Source organism: Brienomyrus brachyistius, chromosome 1 (genome assembly GCF_023856365.1).
Source record: "Brienomyrus brachyistius isolate T26 chromosome 1, BBRACH_0.4, whole genome shotgun sequence".
Lineage (NCBI taxonomy): Eukaryota > Metazoa > Chordata > Actinopteri > Osteoglossiformes > Mormyridae > Brienomyrus > Brienomyrus brachyistius.
Genome location: NC_064533.1, coordinates 52,928,005 through 52,946,498, shown reverse-complemented (window position 1 = coordinate 52,946,498; position 18,494 = coordinate 52,928,005). Strand labels below are relative to the sequence as shown.

General features: G+C 45.5%; 1 protein-coding gene across 2 annotated transcripts in view; it reads left to right on the top strand.

The window, feature by feature from the left end:
• The first annotated feature begins 551 nt into the window (after window positions 1-551).
• LOC125751239 (transmembrane protein 163-like) overlaps window positions 552-18,494 on the top strand; it is a 39,719-nt gene continuing 21,776 nt past the window's right edge. Inside the window, exons 1-3 of one of the 2 annotated variants that reach the window (XM_049030009.1) lie at window positions 552-657; window positions 2,414-2,947; window positions 5,208-5,327. In XM_049030009.1, coding sequence (XP_048885966.1) covers window positions 2,770-2,947; window positions 5,208-5,327 — 298 coding nt within the window. In that variant the 5' untranslated portion in view covers window positions 552-657; window positions 2,414-2,769. Of the gene's footprint in view, window positions 658-1,968; window positions 2,948-5,207; window positions 5,328-18,494 lie in introns of those variants that run through there. The other variant, XM_049029931.1, reaches the window with a different exon arrangement.

The window sequence follows — 18,494 nt, the reverse complement described above, 5'->3', positions numbered from 1 at the left end:
TAGGTGATTCTGGGAACAAAAGTGAAACAAGACATAACTACAAAGCTAGATGCGAACAGGGATAACTAACACCAGCGGTATAGTTTAGACGGAATTTACGTCGTTTTGGTAATATGACGTCCTATAAGACTTAATCACCATGGTGATCACCGTTTCGCCGCACCGCCTTTGGAGGGTCCCCGAGGCGAAGTTTTTCCGAGCCTGCTGATCCCACCCGCTATACACGATTGGCTGCCAGAAATGTGAGGACGCGGGGTTGATCAGCAAAACTACAATTACCCAGTTACCTGCATGCTTTGCACCGCAGTTAAATAATGTAAATTAATGTGTATTTCTATTAATAATAAATGTTAAAACATTGTTATGTTTGCTGTGGAATGTGTGGGTTTTGTTAGCGTGTAACCGTTAGTGTTGTTTAAATTGTTGGCTTCCTTGTCTGTGTGACTGCTAGTATTATGCCAATCGTGGTTCTTAATAAAGAGATCATTTTAAAAGAGCTGCTGTCTCATTTGTTAAAATTATTCACGCATTTGCCATTATATATACGTTTAATTATACGTTTATTTGCCCTCTGAATGGGGATTTGCCTAATCGAAAACATTCTGCGTCTTCAAGGGTTGTGGCGTGGCATAGAATAAGGTGGCGGCGTCGTTTGAGGTAGGTTCTGGTATCAGATAAATCATGCATACATGTTTTCGCCGACGTGTTCTATTTCGTTTTGTCCGAACTTCGTTTTAAGTATACGGCCACCTTAAGAACAAAAGCACAAAAACAAGAACCAATACACCCACATAGATGCTTGACCAAAACAAAGTTTGGGGCAACTGATAACAAAATCACATAGTTGAGGCTTGCTGGAATCTAACACACGATGATTAAGGATGTACGTTGCTTACATTCGGCCACGCGGCGGTTCAGGGAGCACGGAAAAACAACTGGAACTGACAGAAGAATAAAACCAAGGGAAACACAGGGAAAAGAAAGGAATGGTCAGCGACGCCTGCTGGCAAAATGTGGGACGACGGGTACAACAGAGACCGATCCTGACATTCAGTGACTCAGTGAACATCTTTCCGCTTAACTGCAGTATGGTTGCGTTTTCATTGAACTTTTTGCATTCGGGTGCTTGTAACAACTCCGCTGAAAAGATTGTCTTTTTCGTGTAGATTTGATCTTTTCTTTTGTCTCTTTTCAGTGGTACTGAAGTTTTATTAGGCAGGATAACACAGGACATGCAGCAAATTCTCTTTCCTAATTTGCTTTGGTAAACAATCTAGTTATTACACTGAACTCGGTGCTTAAAACGGGATTTTTAGGGAAGGAAAACAGTACAGAATGTAACTGAACAGGTCGTCTTTCGTCGTGAGGGTGCAGAAATGAAACATACACCAAAGAAGTCTATGTTGCTCTTACATTATCGCGGGGCGGAAGCTAAGATTTGGATCAAACAGTTGTAGATTTCAGGATGAATGCTGCTGATGTACCTCTAATGAAACCTATAAAGTAACTTCAAGTTAGTTTAGAAAAACAAAACATCAACTGAAGCTACTTTAAATGTGAGAAAAATACTCACACGAAACAAAGGCTGGATCAGTTCTGTTTGAATTGCTGTTAATGGCATGGTATCACCTGAACGGCAACAGTACGTTTCTCCGTTACGTTTCAGTGTTTTACATCTATGTAATCCTTCTTGACCTAACCTTAAATATTGGTAATCAGATCATTACTTGGGCTAAACGATTCTTTAAAGCCCATTGTGAATATAAGTGCCTTTCTCAATCAGTTACCAGCTAGATCTATCCACATTCTCCTAATTATTGATTGACTGGTTCGCATTGAGTTAAAACCGCTTGATGACAGCACAGGTTAATCCCACCCACTGTGGTTTGGAAGGTCTTAATTTTCATAAGCCTTCTAAAGACCTCCCGCCTTTAATTAAACGGTTATTTACTCATAGCTTGGTGTTTAGAAGTATGCATGGTTTACAATGAATGAATAAATAATGACAAAGTACTTACTGGGTGCGGTGTATTTTCAAAATAATACCCCTAAAATCTTGAGAGATGGAAGAAGAGCAAGAATATTTTCACATATTTTGTGTTTTCTTTTTCGTTGGACGTTTGTCTAAACTGTCAAATACCTGAACATTGAATTTGTGGGCACAAGTAACTGTGATATGGGAAAACTATTCCAGTTTCAAATGCGTAGTGCCTAATAATACATTTTTAAGTAACATCTTTAAATTTCCAACAAGGAGGCCAACAGCAATTAGAAATTTCAACTGTTAGACAAATACAATTAAGTTCCTCAGTTACTGATGCGACCATCTACCGGTGTAATCAGAACACGTTTTAATATCTGTGCAACGCAATGGCTTTTTTAAGACAGTGCGGCACTTTAACGTTTATCATAGGCGAGCGTCCTGACGCCGTGTCACCTGGGAGGATCGCTAGGCGCATCACGGCTGGCGGACAAACAGCGGGCTCCAAGTGCCACATGTACGGCTGTCTCAGGCTCCCAGACAAAACTCTCTCCTGACCAAGGTGGATTTTTATTTTTATTCCTATTATTTTTTTGCCATTTTATCACAGTGTATCTGTTTCAGTGTATCTGCCTTCCCGTTTAAGCCGGTCGGGGATGCTGATGTAGGGGGAGATATCGCTGATCTCTTATCTCTCGGCATCTGTACGACGGATGATTTGCACTTCTCGCCTGGGTGCGAAATAAATTTCAGTGCTTCATCTGTACTAAAGATAGTGAACGGTCGCTATGGACTCGGCACCAGAGACCTGTCCGGTCCCGGACCCGACAATTTTGGATCCCTCGGCTCCGAATGGACGATGTCCCCCTCCAGATCAGCACCCACCCAAAAGAGCAAGTCAGGGCGACCCGTTCAATTCGGACCAGGACCATCAGATGAAAATCAGCGACGGCGTAGAGGGAGAAGGTAACAATTTAATTACATTAACAATGCTTAACTTCACTGTTTAAGCATAACGTCCTACAACGATTTATTTCCTGCGTGGTGAATTAAAATATCTGTATTGTCTGCGAAGTGTGTGTGCAGGTTTAAAACATCTGCATGCATGGACGCAGAAAGTAGGTGACAGTTTATTAACAGTTTAACAACTAGGCAAAAACAAAATGAAATTGTAAAATGCATCGAGGTTTTCGTGTGCTACCTTCTGAAATTTCCCAATTAAGTCTCGAAGTAACGTGTTATTACTTAGACCTTTTACGAGTAAGCTTCAGATTGATTTTTAATAAAACATTTAAATGGATCCGAGCGACAACAACAGAATACAGACGAAACAAAGCATGACGCTTCATGCATGCGTGATTGTGTTGCAGAGGTTGTGATCTGGAAAACCAAACGTGATTAATTGTTTTTCAAAAATATAGTCAGTGAAATGAGTGACATTATGTATTACCATTATTCTAACAACATAGGCTACATTTTATATGTCTAACCAACCCCTGTCTCCTCCTATTTATCTCATAAATTTGGGTTTACAAAATTGGGCATGGAAAACAAACAGGATTACTTAGGATAAAGCAAGAAGGGAGACTTCACACAAATATTTCCCAGGAGTCTGTGGCACTAGTTTTATTTAATATTTAAATTTAGCCGAAATAATTTCTGAAGCAAGAAATGAAAGCTGTGATGATAAAATGCTGGAGCGCTGTAGCGTGTTTTAAGGCGTGGCTTGTCCGCGGAGATGCTCCAGGTGCGACCCCGAGGCGGAGCCACGCGGTTATACCTTTAACTACGACCGTGTCTCAAAATATCCCACTTAGGTATGGATAAAATGTGAACCACTTCAAATTCCAGACCCGGTAGGGTGTGACGTAACTGAACTAGCAGAACACAGAAATATACTGAAGTGTAGGTGACGGCAATCGATACCATGGCAAATCATTATAACGAAAGTTTATTACAGGTGTAACGTAAGATTATAGTAATGTCATGTAGTGCCCCCACCCCCCCCCCCTCCATGCAGAAACAAAGATGCAGCCATAATTTTAGAAACTTTACGACATTCAGCACTCCAAGAAGTCCAGGGTATATCTTGCCCCATCAAAATACTGAACCTAGGAGGGAAGATATGACCTCATTTATATGATGGTCTGCAGTGCTGCTTATTTCATGTCTTGCCTCTGATTGGATTGCACGACATGGCAGCATCAGTGCAAAAGGTGTCACAACACATGCGCCGCCAGCGTGAGCCTGGATCCTTACTCCAGTGACACATCTCGTTAGACATCAATAAAAATTTGACCCAGCCACAAAGGCTAATGATGCACCCGCACCTTCACAGCCCCAGCATGTCAGAGGTCGCCTGATGTCGCGGCATCCCGGTGAGCGTCTCTCCGTTTCAAGGAGCCGGGTTTTTCCCGCATCCCAATTTGCATTGAGCGCTGCAGCAGAATTCCGATAACGTGGCTGCGCAGCACTCGGAATTGTGCTGCACAATCGATTCCCACCGGTGAATAATGAATGAGTATTTTTAATTGGCCGTCAGTACCTGACATTCTCCAAGGCTTTACAAAGGACCTTGGGAGATCGGTTCCCCCGTGGGGGGAGGGGGGGGGTGGTTTTCGGACAGACACTCAGCCTGGGGCCACCTTCTTTTGAGAGACGTGGGCAAAACCCGAAGTTCTTCAGCAGAGGAGCAAAGATGGGACAGATCTCAATGAAGCCCAGCACCTGCACCCATATTCAGTCTTTCATAGTGACACACCAACGATCCAATGGGAACATTGCGAACGACGGTGAAAGGAAGCATGGAAATTGGCCCCAGGGAGCTTAGTGCCACCAATGGTCCTTCATATACCTTTTACTGCAGAGAATGAGGAGACATTCCTGTGGTAGCATTTGAGTTTGCTGGAAGTGAAGGTGGACATCCTCTTCTCAGTCTTTGGCGGATCATGTTTTAAAACACAATTACTAAGCATTAGTATTAGCATTAGCATCGTTAACTATTGCTAAATATATATACTTTAATTCATATTTTGTTTGAATTGGTACCTGATATTGAAACTAGGCATCATACATTTACCCCTCTCCTACAGTTCTGTAGGATGCAGCACAGTGTCACCTGCACTGGTCTGCATTGACTGGAACCCCGGACTACACTCTGCTCCTAGCAGACCTCTAGCCATCAATACAGGGCATTGATCGCTCGCTCTGCGATCGCTTTCCGCAGGTCTGCTGGAGAGCAGCACGCGCCTGAAGCCCCATGAAGCCCAGAGCTACCGGAAGAAGGCGCTCTGGGTGTCCTGGATCTCCATCGTGGTGACCATCATCCTGGCAATAACTAGCTTCAGTGAGTAGCCCATGACCTTGCTCGCATACTTCCGATCAGATGCCGGGTGAGGGCTGCTGATAAAGCTGACAGTGGGACTGGCAGCTCCACGATAAGATGAAGTCTGTTTTATTTCCGAGACACGGTTCTTAAACACACAATGTGTTTTTTTTTTGAAGAGCTGTAGCTATGAGTGGCTATTGCAGTCCGAAAAAAAGCACTATCTCTGAAAACAGGAAAGGACATAGACCGTAAATTTGTTGTGTTTAGGGTTCTAGATTAAAAGACATAGAACATCTCTAGAGTTAAACAAACAGAACAATTATAATTCCACAGCTAAAACAGATCATTTGCCAGAAAAAAGAAAAAAAAAACAAACATAAAGTCCTTTTCTCAACTGCGACCCGTTTTTATCTTTAAGATATTTCCTCCCAAGCTGTCTCTCTCACCTTCCAAGCCGCTCCAGTCTCTGATTGGTTTAGATGGCAGGGAGCACGGTCCCTGTTGTCTGGATGACTCACTTATCTTTGTTTTTTAGCTGGAGAGAGATGGAGAAAGAGAGAAAAAAGAATTTTCTGCATGCCAGCTGTCAGATCTCAGACAGCTATCAGCACCTTAAGATGCAACACGTTAAAAATAAGCTTGGTGTGATTAAAAAGTCCCAGGACAGACTGCTTATATATACACATATAAAGCACAACAAATGCTGTTAACTCGTTATCCAGTCTTTTAATTAATATCTTTTAATCTCCTCCTGGAAACCAGGACTGGGAGCTGCAACTAATCAATGCCATAATTTGGAGGAAAATGTCCCATCCATCACAAATAAATACGACATATTTCCTATAATTAAAGCATTGTAGGATTTAGACTAATGATGTACGAGATGTATGAGCATATTAGATGTAAAATGTATATAAAAATCTGCATAAAGGTATTGTGCATAAAAATGAAAAAGAGGACTCCCCAAGGTTGCATCCCTGATGTATGGTTCTTCGTCGCTGCGCTCGTTTCCGACTCCCCCTCACACACTGCTGGAGTCACAGAGGTGCCCATGTTGCCATTCGCTGCATTAAGCCGGTGAGAGTGATGTCAAGGAATCATGTTCGCTCCTTGCATGAGTGCCGAAAATTCAAAATCGCATGATTTTCCACTGGATCCTTCCTGAAAGTCAACCTGAAAGGTGTAGAAATTGATGCAAAAGGTTCTTGAATTTATTAGTGTAAAGGAAAAGTATTTATAGTGGTATATAGTTTCACTAAAAGTTCCTTTCTAGGCGTTTCTAGGTGTTTATATGCAGACAGAAAGAATTCATCACTCTGCAGAATTCTCTTCTCATGCATCAGATTATGTGAAAAAAGGAGAGAAATCAAATTCCTCATATAAGTAATTTCAGTGTGCAGAGTCGATAGTAAATCTGAACAAGAAAACAGCTCCCTGTTGGTCCTCCATCAGACAAAATGACTGCTGTGCGGTTTAATGCCTCGTTTCCACCACCACGGAGCTGGAGCTGGTGTCGGTGCTGGGCTTGCTTAGTGCCTTTTGAGAACCTGCCTGTGTTTCCACTGGTTTAAAAAAAGAATGGAACAGAAATGTTACATAGGTGGAAGTGAGAGTAAAGTACAGGTTCATATGTATTCAGTTTTTTTTTTTAGATTTGTTTTGATCTGTTTTGGATTGTAATTTTTTCTAAGCTTCTGTTTTCAGAGTTTGGTAAAGATTCCATAGTTTATTCTCACTTGCTGTTTGATCGCTTTACTTTCTTTGACATTAGGGTTGCAAATTCTGAGACCAGCGTGTTGCTGGGCCGGAAACCAGTTCTTTTTTGCGGTGGAAACACGCAGAACCAGTTCTGGACTGAGAAAAAGTCCGGCACCACATTAGTGGAAACTTTATTCTTCCTGTGTGTAGCAGAGCAAGGAGGAATGTTCTGGAAACTCCAGAAGGACCTATGACAGAGATTAGCTGGTGCCACTTATTTTACGGAAGATTGTATATCACCTTGCAGCTCATCTGCTATTTCTTATGCTTGAAAAGACAGTAGGATTCAATAGGTCATGATACCCACATCTTTTGTGTTTTTAATTAATTCAGCATCTTGCTTATTACCATAACTTTAAATGGTATGTTATGTTCACTTACTGGTGCCAAAGGTATTTTGTAAATCTCAACACCATCGGTGTCACAGAGTTCCCAGGAGGCAGTGCGGTAAGCATGGCAGATGACGTATGAGTGGTGAATGGGGGGTGGGGGGTGAGGCTGTGGGGTGCTGTGGGATGAGGTCACACCCTGGGGAGTAATCACCTCAAAGCCTTTCACTAAGGCAACTGACACTCCGAGCTGTTTGGAAGGGAGCCACATGACATTGTGGACAGAACACAGATTCAGCTGTCAGACAATATAGAGAAAAATAAAATCCTTTCCAAAATATGTATCCATTCCATTTTTTAAATATGCAAAGATTAACATCATTTGTTCAAGAAAAATTGAGCCACCGCTGATATGATTTATGCATTTTATATAAAATGTGTACTAAAGATCTATATTTCTTTATAAGTTTATCTGCTATTCTTAGCCAACAAGGTTTAATACACTGAATAATAGATTCTTCGTAGAAAGCCAAATCCTAGGTTTTATGGAGGTTTGGGTGTATTAGGAACGCAGCATATAATAGGAAATATCTTGACCTATTCGAAGATGCTCCTTGACTGATATGCTGATATGAGCTGTAATTTTGCAGGTTGTTTGGGATCTGGTGCTGACGTCTGTCTTCACCCCCAACAGAGGGGGGGAAAAACAGGAATCGTAGCATTTGCTGCATCTCAGAGGCCAAATGGCACCCAGCTGGATCCAAATTACTGACAAGGTTTAGGAGAGCTTTTGGGGTTTGCCAGCCAATGAGGAAGAGGGAGGGGGAGAGAGAGGGAGAGGGGGAGGCTGGGACAACAAGCCGTCAAAAAGATACCGATCGTCTGCAGCCTAACCCCTGCAAACCCTGTCAAACAGCTGAGGTTCAGCCTCTAGTACATGCAGCATTGTACAAGATGGCATCGACATGAAAACTGACCCAGTTTTGAGCCCCAGTAACTAAATCTACATTGGAAATTGGATCTGCATATTTTTTTCTGGAAAGAGAGCCGCTCGCTTTTCCCTAATGAAAGCGCCAAGATAAATAACTGAAGTAGAAACTCTCAGTACCTTCCCACACCTGATCCCACTCTTTTATCCGGCATCTCTGGAGTCCCAAAAAGATGGGGATCTACTCTATGTGTCCAGTAACAGCCTCTTGGGTATTTTACGTCACGTGGGGCACCCTTTGTGATGAAAGGCTGACAAAACAACACAGGATGGCAGCTGGAATCGCTGAAGTAAGAAACATCCCTGCATAAAAATTAAGTGCCGGCAGCAAACAGACTTAGAATACGTTAGAATATTAATTACTGGCCCACATGTGTTCCTGTTTTTCTTCCTGTACAAAACAGTACATATCATGGAACTAAAAGTAGAATCCAAGCAAGGTTTTAGGACAGAAGTTCATATTTTTCCACACGACTAATCAAACTTGGCCGGAGACCATAAAAACGTCACGTCGGTCTTGCGTCCTGCTGTTCAGAACATTCCACCTCCTCCTTCACGAGCTAGTCTAAGAGGCTCTAAATGGAGATCAACAACAGCACCCAGATCAGTCTGACACCCAGGGCTGCTTCCACCCCAGCAGACACCGAGCCAAAACAACGTGCCGCCTACTCTTATCACAAACACGTTCATGTTGGAGCAGTCAGAACCTCTGGGTGCATCAGCATAACCAATCTCTAATTACAGCCGGGGGGAGGGGTGTGTTAAATCTCCCTTATTAAAATTGGTCCAAGCCGAAGACTCATTGTCAGTTCGAGGGACAGGATAACTGTGGTCACATCCCATCGGTGTCCATGTGAGCCCCCCAGCATAACTGCAGACCTGGGGGCTTATGACAGTGCCGAGTCACCACTGACCAGTCCAGAGGCAGCTGAAAGGCAGGAGCACGGGAATCGGTTACTCAGGATCTGACGGAAGCCTCATAGCCTGCGGCAGTCTGGGGGCCGGCAGGAGCTTTGATTATAAAGCGGCAGGCTGGAGCCCATCTCGCTGCCCGCAGACGTTATACATCATTCCAAGGGGCTCGAGCACCGCGGCTCAGCCCCACGTTTCAATCCGCCAGCTCCTCTATGCGGCCCGAGAGCTTATTGCTGTCGCAGTTGTTGTTCTTACAGCCATTCTTTGGTATTTTGTCGCTCTCACCCAAGCTGTAATTATAACTGCCCAACAGTACAAATGTACAAGCTGCAAGCCTTCAGACAGGAATGGGCATGAAACTTGATCTCACACCACCCCAGGGCATCTGTGCCACCACCCTCTCCACCTTGTCCTGAAGTTGAATCGGTTTTTTTGCACAAACTTGTCAAGCTGTTTCATCCACTGATCTATCGATCCCGCTTAGTCAGCATAGCGAAATGGGTGCCGGAGTGAGCCGTGCCAGGGAATGTTACTGGGAAAGTCGAAGATGACTTCCCATATCCGCATGGAACCTGCAGAGGCTCATAGAACCCAAATGCTATTTTAGTCATGCAAAAATATTTTTAAATTAGGGCAGTTCTAGCTGTATCCTCACAAACTGTATATTGTGTTAACTGGAAGCAGTGCTTGTATGTTTTCAATTAGCTTAGTGTGTAAACTAGTTATTATCACTCTGGTTAGCTGCCTAGTTGCTAATTATGGATTCTTCCCTCCAAATTATTCAGAGCGATGATGATTTTGTCTGGTGAATGAGGGTGAGCTGCAAGCCGCAGTTAGAATAGATACACACACACACATACGGACAGGCTCACACTCCAAACAACCAATGTGAAACTTCTAGCAGTTAGTGGAATGTCGGCATATGAATTAATTCCAAAATTTTGAGCCATTTGACCAATTAGATCTCTGGTCTGGGTCACCTGACTAATCAGTTGTTGTTGGACAGAGAGCCAAATCCAATTTGGAGACCAAGGACTTCCTGGAAGGTACAAAGAAGGGCTGTAAAGCTTGATTTTTTTCCTTCAGGCTGATTTGTAAATATTCCTTGTTCTGAAGCCTGCATCTCCGTCTCATGGTACTCGTGACAGTTCAAAAATCTTCAGTTAATTCCAACCCTGCTTCTTCTCGAAGGTGAGCCACTAAGTGGAAAAGTAGCTTGTTCGTTGCGAGATGTTGTGTTTATTATGTTTGCACCTTTTGTATAACTGTGAAAACGCTGTGGGTTTGATTTGGGTTTGGCAGATAGGTACTGTGTGTTAGCTGTTGATCTTACCCAACATGATCTGAATTGGACATGTAAGAGAGAGGACAGTGAGGAGTCCATTTTTAATAAAGAAGTCACCCTCTGAAATATTCAATAGTCCTTCAGTTTGCCCCCTGGAATGTTTGTAGTCTTAGAACATAAATCTCTGGTATTTGACAGCAATTCCCCCACTGTAGCAGAGGGACAGGAGAGACACATCATTATCCCATTCAGGTCCCATTTTGAATTTAAGGTTTATGTGAGCACGTGCGTGCTGTAACAGAGACAGAGAGCCTGAGACAGTATATTTTCTCGTCCGTTGGAGAAATACGTCGGCCTGCCAAACGGCATAAAGCCAAAGCTTCTCCCATATTGGTTTGTCAACATGACTCCATGGTGTTCTGTTAAACACCGGGATGTAACCATCCCATACTTATAATTCCAAGCTGCCGAGTGTACTGACAATCAAAGTTAAGAAGTGTAAGGGTACAGGGCCCGCCTCTGCGCTGAGGTGCTTTGCTACATGATGCATGGTTCATTTTGCCGCAGCTGCGTTATAGTAAAATAAGATCTTGTTTAAAATTCAGTGAGAGCAGCAGACAGAGCAGTGAACAGAAACGCCAGCCCACCACGGGCTTGCAGTGGGTCTCTGCAGACGGACTTGGTTTAATCGCCTCCTGAGGTAAGCTGAAGGTACACATGTGGCCTCACATGCAAAAGAGCGCCGGGAAGTAGGGCGCTGATGTAAGGCACTCTGCAGTGACACTGGCACTCAGGTATGGGAGTCCACTGGCACTTCGCTTTTTAAAGCAGCCTGTTCAGGAACGCCGCGGGTGGCGCGGTAGGAAAGCACAGCACCTTCACCACCAGCATAATGCTCTGAGCTGCAGAAGGACAGAAGTTGCCTTCTTTGGCTGACCACTAACTCTACACCTATAGTCAACCTTAATACCCTCATAGAAAAACAAGCTAACCCCTAAATATAGACTTAACCCTAATGCAAATCCAAACTGTAACCCCTAATGCCAACCCTAATCTTAGCTTTACCCGTAACAGTAACCCTGAATCTAACCGTAATGTTAACTATAGCTCTAACCCCTATTCCCACCCCCCCACCCCCAAACTGCCATGCAGAACTGAGACACTGACTGCGGCTGCCATGTGGTCGTGCTGACATAATGTGGTTGGCAACGGCAGCCGGGAACTCTGGGTCGTGGCTGGGGGCCTCACAAACAGCGGTCCCAGGGTGCAGGGGACTTGCTGCAGCTCCATGGCAACCGCCTACGGCTTCAGTTAAGCAGGTCTCCATCCTGGGAGGTGTCGATGCGTACACATGCTCTGCGGGGCCCCAGACTGAGACACAGACGCTTGGAAATTCAGCGTGTGAAACCCAGAAACGGATAGTGAGAACTGGAAAAAACACTCTGGATATGAATATGAATATGCATATGAATATGGATATGAGTGTAAATGACGACCATCCCTTCTAGAGCACCCCTCTCAGTTCTAATCCTGTGGGTGATCACTAGCATGTTCCCCTGCCACCACTCACAGAGCTTAAAACCTAGACATAGAAGAGACAGATGCCTAAGGACTTGAGCTTATAACCAGATGGTTACCAGATTAAGGCAGTGCTGTTGTACCTTTCAGTCAGGTACTTACTCAACTATACCCAAATACCCAGCTTTGTAAATGAGAATGAAGCTAATCTGGGTACAGGACCAACCCAAGCTACAAACCATCTTGGAAGATAGATGGGCAGTTTGATCGACTGCTGGGAAAGCAGGCATCCTTATTTGCTGTGAATTCACTGCCCAGCGTCTGTGAGGTTGATTAGCGGCGAAACACTTGAAAAGCGATGAGGCATGTGTCCGGTAAGTTCCGCCAGATCGGATCGAATCCTTTCACTCAGCTGACGGATGGCACGTCTTCATTTACTTGTCGGTCAGGGGTTTAGATTGTTCCGGATGAAAGTACTCCATTCAGCAGCAGCCGTGCTGTCAGATCATGATCATGGCGATGTGATTGGGTGAAGGTGCTTTCACAGAGTGTAAGTAAATGGACAAGCTGATCTCCGTGGCCCTGCTGAGACGGGCGCACTCATTGGTCACTGTTGTCTGAGGCCCTTTTGTGGCTCTGTAAACCACCCAATAAGGACGCATTTCTCATGTGCTGGGAAATCGCACAGATCACCCTGCTTCGGCAGCACTGCCGTTCTCGATGTTATGGATGTCATTATGTTTAACGCCATTCTGTTTTCCTTCTCGTTAATGAGTCATTAGGTAACCCAGAATGCGACAGGTCTCTGGAAATGTCACCTGGAGTTTTAAGTTTGAGGGCCCGTTATCTGTTATGTTCAATGACCAGGTGACCAAAATAATTCATGAATGCTGATGAAGTTGTTTCTTTCTGATGTTACTGCACACAGAGGGTGATGCGAGGTGGCTAGACGTATCACTGGCCGCTTAATTCGCTCCCGACTGCACGGCACATTCTGTCTCAGACAAAAAGCCTTGGATAGAGCATATTGGAAAGTGACATTTTGATAAAAAAAAAACAAACAAAACAAAACAGCCAGTTGCAATAATGGAGCATGAGTCACAGAGCACAGGGGTGTGTGAGTCTGGGTGCGAGTTACCGCGTGGGCGTGTGTGTATATGTGTGTGTATTTGAGACAGAACAGAATTTCCCAGAATGCCCGACAGCCATCGAACCTATAGCAGAATTCCTCTCGCCGCTGTTGCTGAGGGAAACAAGCACCGGGGAGGCGAGCGAACCGGCATCGTTTGGTGGAAACGCACAAGGTCGTCGATGCCGCGTTGCAGAAGCTGCCAGCCTTCCACGGCCCCCATGGTCCACAGCCGGGCCTGTAGCCGTATCAGTCCCCTGTGGCCATTGTCTTCCATGGTTGTCCAGACTTTGCGTAATGAGCAAGCGTATATAGGCGGGGGGGGGAGTCATTAAAATGCGCAGCTTTGGCCAAATTTATTAGCAATTCTAATTTATAGGTGTAATGGCACCTACATCACTATAGTACTAAAGCACTGTATCAATGAGGGGTCTGTGCTTTCCTGGGGGGCAGAGGGTGGGGGGGGGAGAGACAGGTGTAGGTCTTCCCAGGTGTTTTTCCTTCTTTCTTTCATTTTTTGGACACTGAAATGTCTTTTGTTGGACTATCCAACCCATTGTTAACACGCCCCTCCTTTTCGATGCTTTGTTTTTAGTTGTGGATATTGGGGGCGCTGTATGATTCAGCACATTGTTGGTTCAAATCCCAGATTCTGCATTGTGATGTCACCGTTGCGCCCCTGAGCAAGACCCTTAACCCCCAATTGCTTTTGGGATTGTCTGACCCACACAGTCGATAAATTGTTGCCATAAATAAATGTGTGTTTAGGGGCTGGTGTCTTGTTCACATCAGTTCATTTCGGGGGAGATGTATGAAGTTTGAATAACACCTGAATAATCCCGAAAATTGATGTGAACAAATGTAAGGGGTTAAAACTTACCCCTCCCTCGGCTGTAGCTGGGCTGGTGTGTCCGCTGGGTCTGATCCCTGGGGAGGGATGGAGACCCTGAATACACAAAAGGAGCTGATGGTGACGGACAGCGCTGGCCTTCACCATCAGAGCCCCCCCGGGGAGGACCAGCAGTACACGTGTCAGGAAATCTAATTTACACACAAGGAGCTGGGTGAGCTGTGAATCGTGACGCAGCCGCAACGGCATGGCAGGCAGCTCGCAAAGCCGGCGTCGCATTTAATTCCCTGCGACGTGACCGAGAGCGTCGGCGGGACGGCCTGCTTTCATTACGTCTGACTGCCAAGGCCACAAGGAGGGGGGGGTTGAATGGCGGCTAACGGAGCATGGAAGCCAAGCAAAGGGGAACTATTTATGCCAAAGATGTCGCAGCTCCTCTAAGCAGCTGTAGTCTAATAAAAAATGTTAATATTTACAACATGGCAGGAGGGACAGAATACTCTATAAAGACAGAGGTGAAGGTGCAAGGCTGCAGAAAAGCAGCCGATGGTAAATATCACTAACAAGTAATGTGCGTTTTGGGGGGGGGGGGGGGGGTGGGGACTGATTTTACACACGTGTGCCCTCCGTCTGTTCCGTATCCTAGAAACAGAGACCCTGGCACGTTCTCCCCATCTCTGCGTGTCTGTGTGCCACGGAGGGCGGAGCCAAACCGGCTGCTGGGGGTTGGGGGGCAGCAGGAGCTGGAGGGAGGTGTCTGTGCACCACTGCCACTGCTTTCAATAATTAATCACCTGTGATGCAAGACTGCAGGAATAGCTGCGCATGAAGGATTTGGAGAGGGGGCCAGCTGCAGATGGCTGCAGATCGCAGGGAAATCGGAGACCCAACCTGGCGGACTGATGGATCCGGCCCTCCTCCCCGCACGCGTGCCTCGCTTTCCAGGGGATAACACACATCTGGCAGTTAATGGACCCACCCTCATGGCCGTGAGCTGCCAAGATCAGAGAGCTTTGGAGTAAGATCACTAACAGTGTGTGTGTGTGTGGGGGGGGCGCTCACAGCCTCTGATCACATGAAGCCCTGTCTGAGCTATTGGAATACTCATGAAACTGCTGTCTTTGCTCTACAGCTCATCGCAATATTAATTCGTGTATTTGTATGTTTACCTCGTACTCTTCTATTGGCTACACTAGTGGGAAGATGTTTCTGATTGGTTAATGACAGCATGGGAAAGGAAGCTTCACAAACAGCTCCATGATATATAGTCAGCTTTTCCCAAATCGCTTAGCAGTCTAACTTTAAGGCTGAAAAGGGGCAATCGATGCCGCTGTTGTGTGCCAGGCTGTGTGATGGGCGTCACCTAGGCTACGGAAAGATATTCGGAAAGTCGACTTGGGTCCTGATTAATGCTTCCCAGAGCAGTGATCAGCAAGTTTGTACATGTGTCCGAGTGGCTAACAGTTTGAACGTGTCACTGTGAATCAAGATTAACGCATTTGCCACAAGAAGCTCAGCAGCCCCATGGCCACGCTTAGCTGTCAGTACAAAGGCCTTTAATCAAACCCAGGATGCAGACCCGCCACCCTGCGGTCTCTGCCATGCCAGTGTGGCCATCCCGCTGTAATGTGAGGTGTGTGGTTTGGCCCCTTTTATGCAATCAGGGGTAAAACATAAATAAATGTTCTGATAAAGCAGCCCTTTGGATAGATCTGTCTTCCATACAGGCTTGCTGCCAATAATTCCCGGGACAAAATGACCTCACCCAGGCCCCCATGACGCACTACCCCTCCCTCCTGGGCCCAGGCTTGGGACAACTTCCCCAGTCGCCCGCCCCCCCCCCCGCCCCCCAAAGACAGCGGACTAGCCTACATAGATACCATGCAGTAACAAAAGTGTCATAGATTGTAAGTGATTATACATCTCACAATTAAAAAATAATAATCTTTTGAGTAACAGGATATTAGACTGTCGAGTGAATTTCTCCCTGGTGCACAACAACCCTTGCTGGGTCCTTAAGCGCATCCCTGGCTTCGATGATGCCTGGTAACCATGACGCCGAGGGGCTCCTGGGAGCTGGGAGCTATAAATGGCGTGACGGACGGGGCCCAGCTCGCCATATGGCTCGGGGCGGGCGGGGGCACGTGGGGCACACAGGGGCCAAACCACCAGACAGCCAGCAGCCCCAGCGGACAGGCTGGAACCTCCATTCAGACATTTGGGGCACATGGGGTCCTTTACACCTTCCAAGGACACCGGAGCGCGAAGGCCAGTGCTGCCCCTTCCGGGGGCTTGGGGAGGAGGGGGCAAAATAGACTCTCCCTGGCCCCAACACAGGGAGTGATTCAATCTGCTTGTTCCTCCTTCCTGAACTCTCCCTCCCGAATGAGTGATGGGGACAAGACCACCTATACTGAGTCTGACTGAAGACCAAAACCTTTAGTCAAGACCACAACCGAGACTTTGGGGGGGGGGGGTGTTGAGACCAAGAGTCAATTTCTGAGAGCATGCTTTTAATTATACTTATTTACTATCATAATCATCCCTGCTAATGATTTAACGTAAAATTGCATTATTTATGCATGACCAACCTTTAATCTCAAGTCTAAATCTAAACATTTAGTCTCTAGGCAGAAACACCCTGTCTTTGCAGCAAGGGGGGGCATCCAGACAATAAAATTTTTAGAATAAATTTCAAATTTCTACAATGTGGGGCAAATTGCATCCTGTATTGGTTCAGAAAGAGACACAGTATTTTATTTTTCAATATGGGACAATTCTGTAATATAGGCTAATCAGGATGAAAAATAAAGAAAGATAAATGATTTGCGGTATGTCTGAGTATTCCTGCTGTTTATTTTTACTACAAGCGGCACCTGATTGGCCCCAACATGCCAAGCTGATAATGTAATAAAGTCAACCAATCAAAAACTCATATGAACAGCATAAACACCAAGGTAGTGCTGCACTATGAGACCGTCTCTTATAAAAATAAACAAAATCAATATATAGCTAAGAAAACGAAAGTGAATAACAGGTGAATTTTATTTTTATGAATTGTATTTTATTGATGTGTATCATTATTACGAGAGGTGTAGGAGAAATTAGTCAATCTTGCATCTCACTCTAAAATTTTGAGTCTGAACCATAGACACAGAATGTGGTCTTGAGACCAAAACCAGACTAGAGTACTAGAACTTGACCCCCCCCCCCTCCCCCCAGTCTTACCTTGGCATACAGATCTATCCAAAAGCACCTTTTTAGTTTATTCACAATCTTTGCCAGCCTTCCATTACTTCCCCCCCGCCACATCATATGTTGGCCCCTTTGTGGCCCCGCCCTTTACTCCCTGGATGGCCCCGCCCTTCACTCCCTGGATGGCCCCGCCCTTTACTCCCTGGATGGCCCCGCCCCCTTGCCAGGTCCCAGACACAGACTCAGGCTTTTACTCTGCTAAGGGATTCTTAATGGGCGAGTGCCGAGACGCCACCACATCCCTGTAAATACCCTGCGTCTCCATGTGCTCTGCCAACAGCCCGCCTTGGGGGGGGGAATCAAACTCGCTCCGTTTGCAGCTTTTCTAACATCAAACTTTCGCATATCCAGCATCTTACTATGGCAAAGCTTGAGCAGCCCCTGCCAACTGACATACATCAGAAAGCGAGCTAATCTTCCTGGCAAAGGTGGCCGTTCCTGCTCCCAGGTGACAGATGCGTCGTAAAAGCTCTCAGGGACCATGCTGTTGGTCCTTTGAAGAATCTTGACGTCATTTCACAAAATACGGTGTAGTTAAAAACAGAAACCACATGTAAATAAGTCTAATGACTAATAAAATGACAAAAATACCCCCCCACCCCCTGTCGTGTATCCCACCTCAGACCCCCCTCACACTCCCCTATGCCCCGGCACCTTCCCTGCTGTCTGCTGGGCTTGTTATTTTGGAAATGACTAATGCTCTGTCCGGCTAAACACCCCAGACCCTGCAGATCGGCCCGCAAAGCAAACGGGCTGTACATCTGGCCTATTATTAAATATTATTATTAAATATTAACATACTGCAGCATGACGGCATGAGAGAGGCACATCAGGGGAGGTGAAATGGTGTGACTCATGGAGTCACAGAGTCTAGGACTGCAAAACAAGACTGTAAACTGAAGCAAAGAAAGCAAAGACCCACAAAGTCTGCACATCCCTTTAAAGGTGGTGAAAGTCACACTCTCTTTAATATGGCTTTAAATATCCCTTTAATAAATCACTAGCGGCTTAGCGAAGGTTTGCCTGCTGATGGTCCAGTACTCAATTGGGATGTTCCATGCTTTCTGAGACATTTTTTTCTATAAAGGCTTAAACAACCTGCTGATCACCTGACCTGGTGTGGTGTGGTGTCATTGTTACTACCCTAAAGCCGCTTAC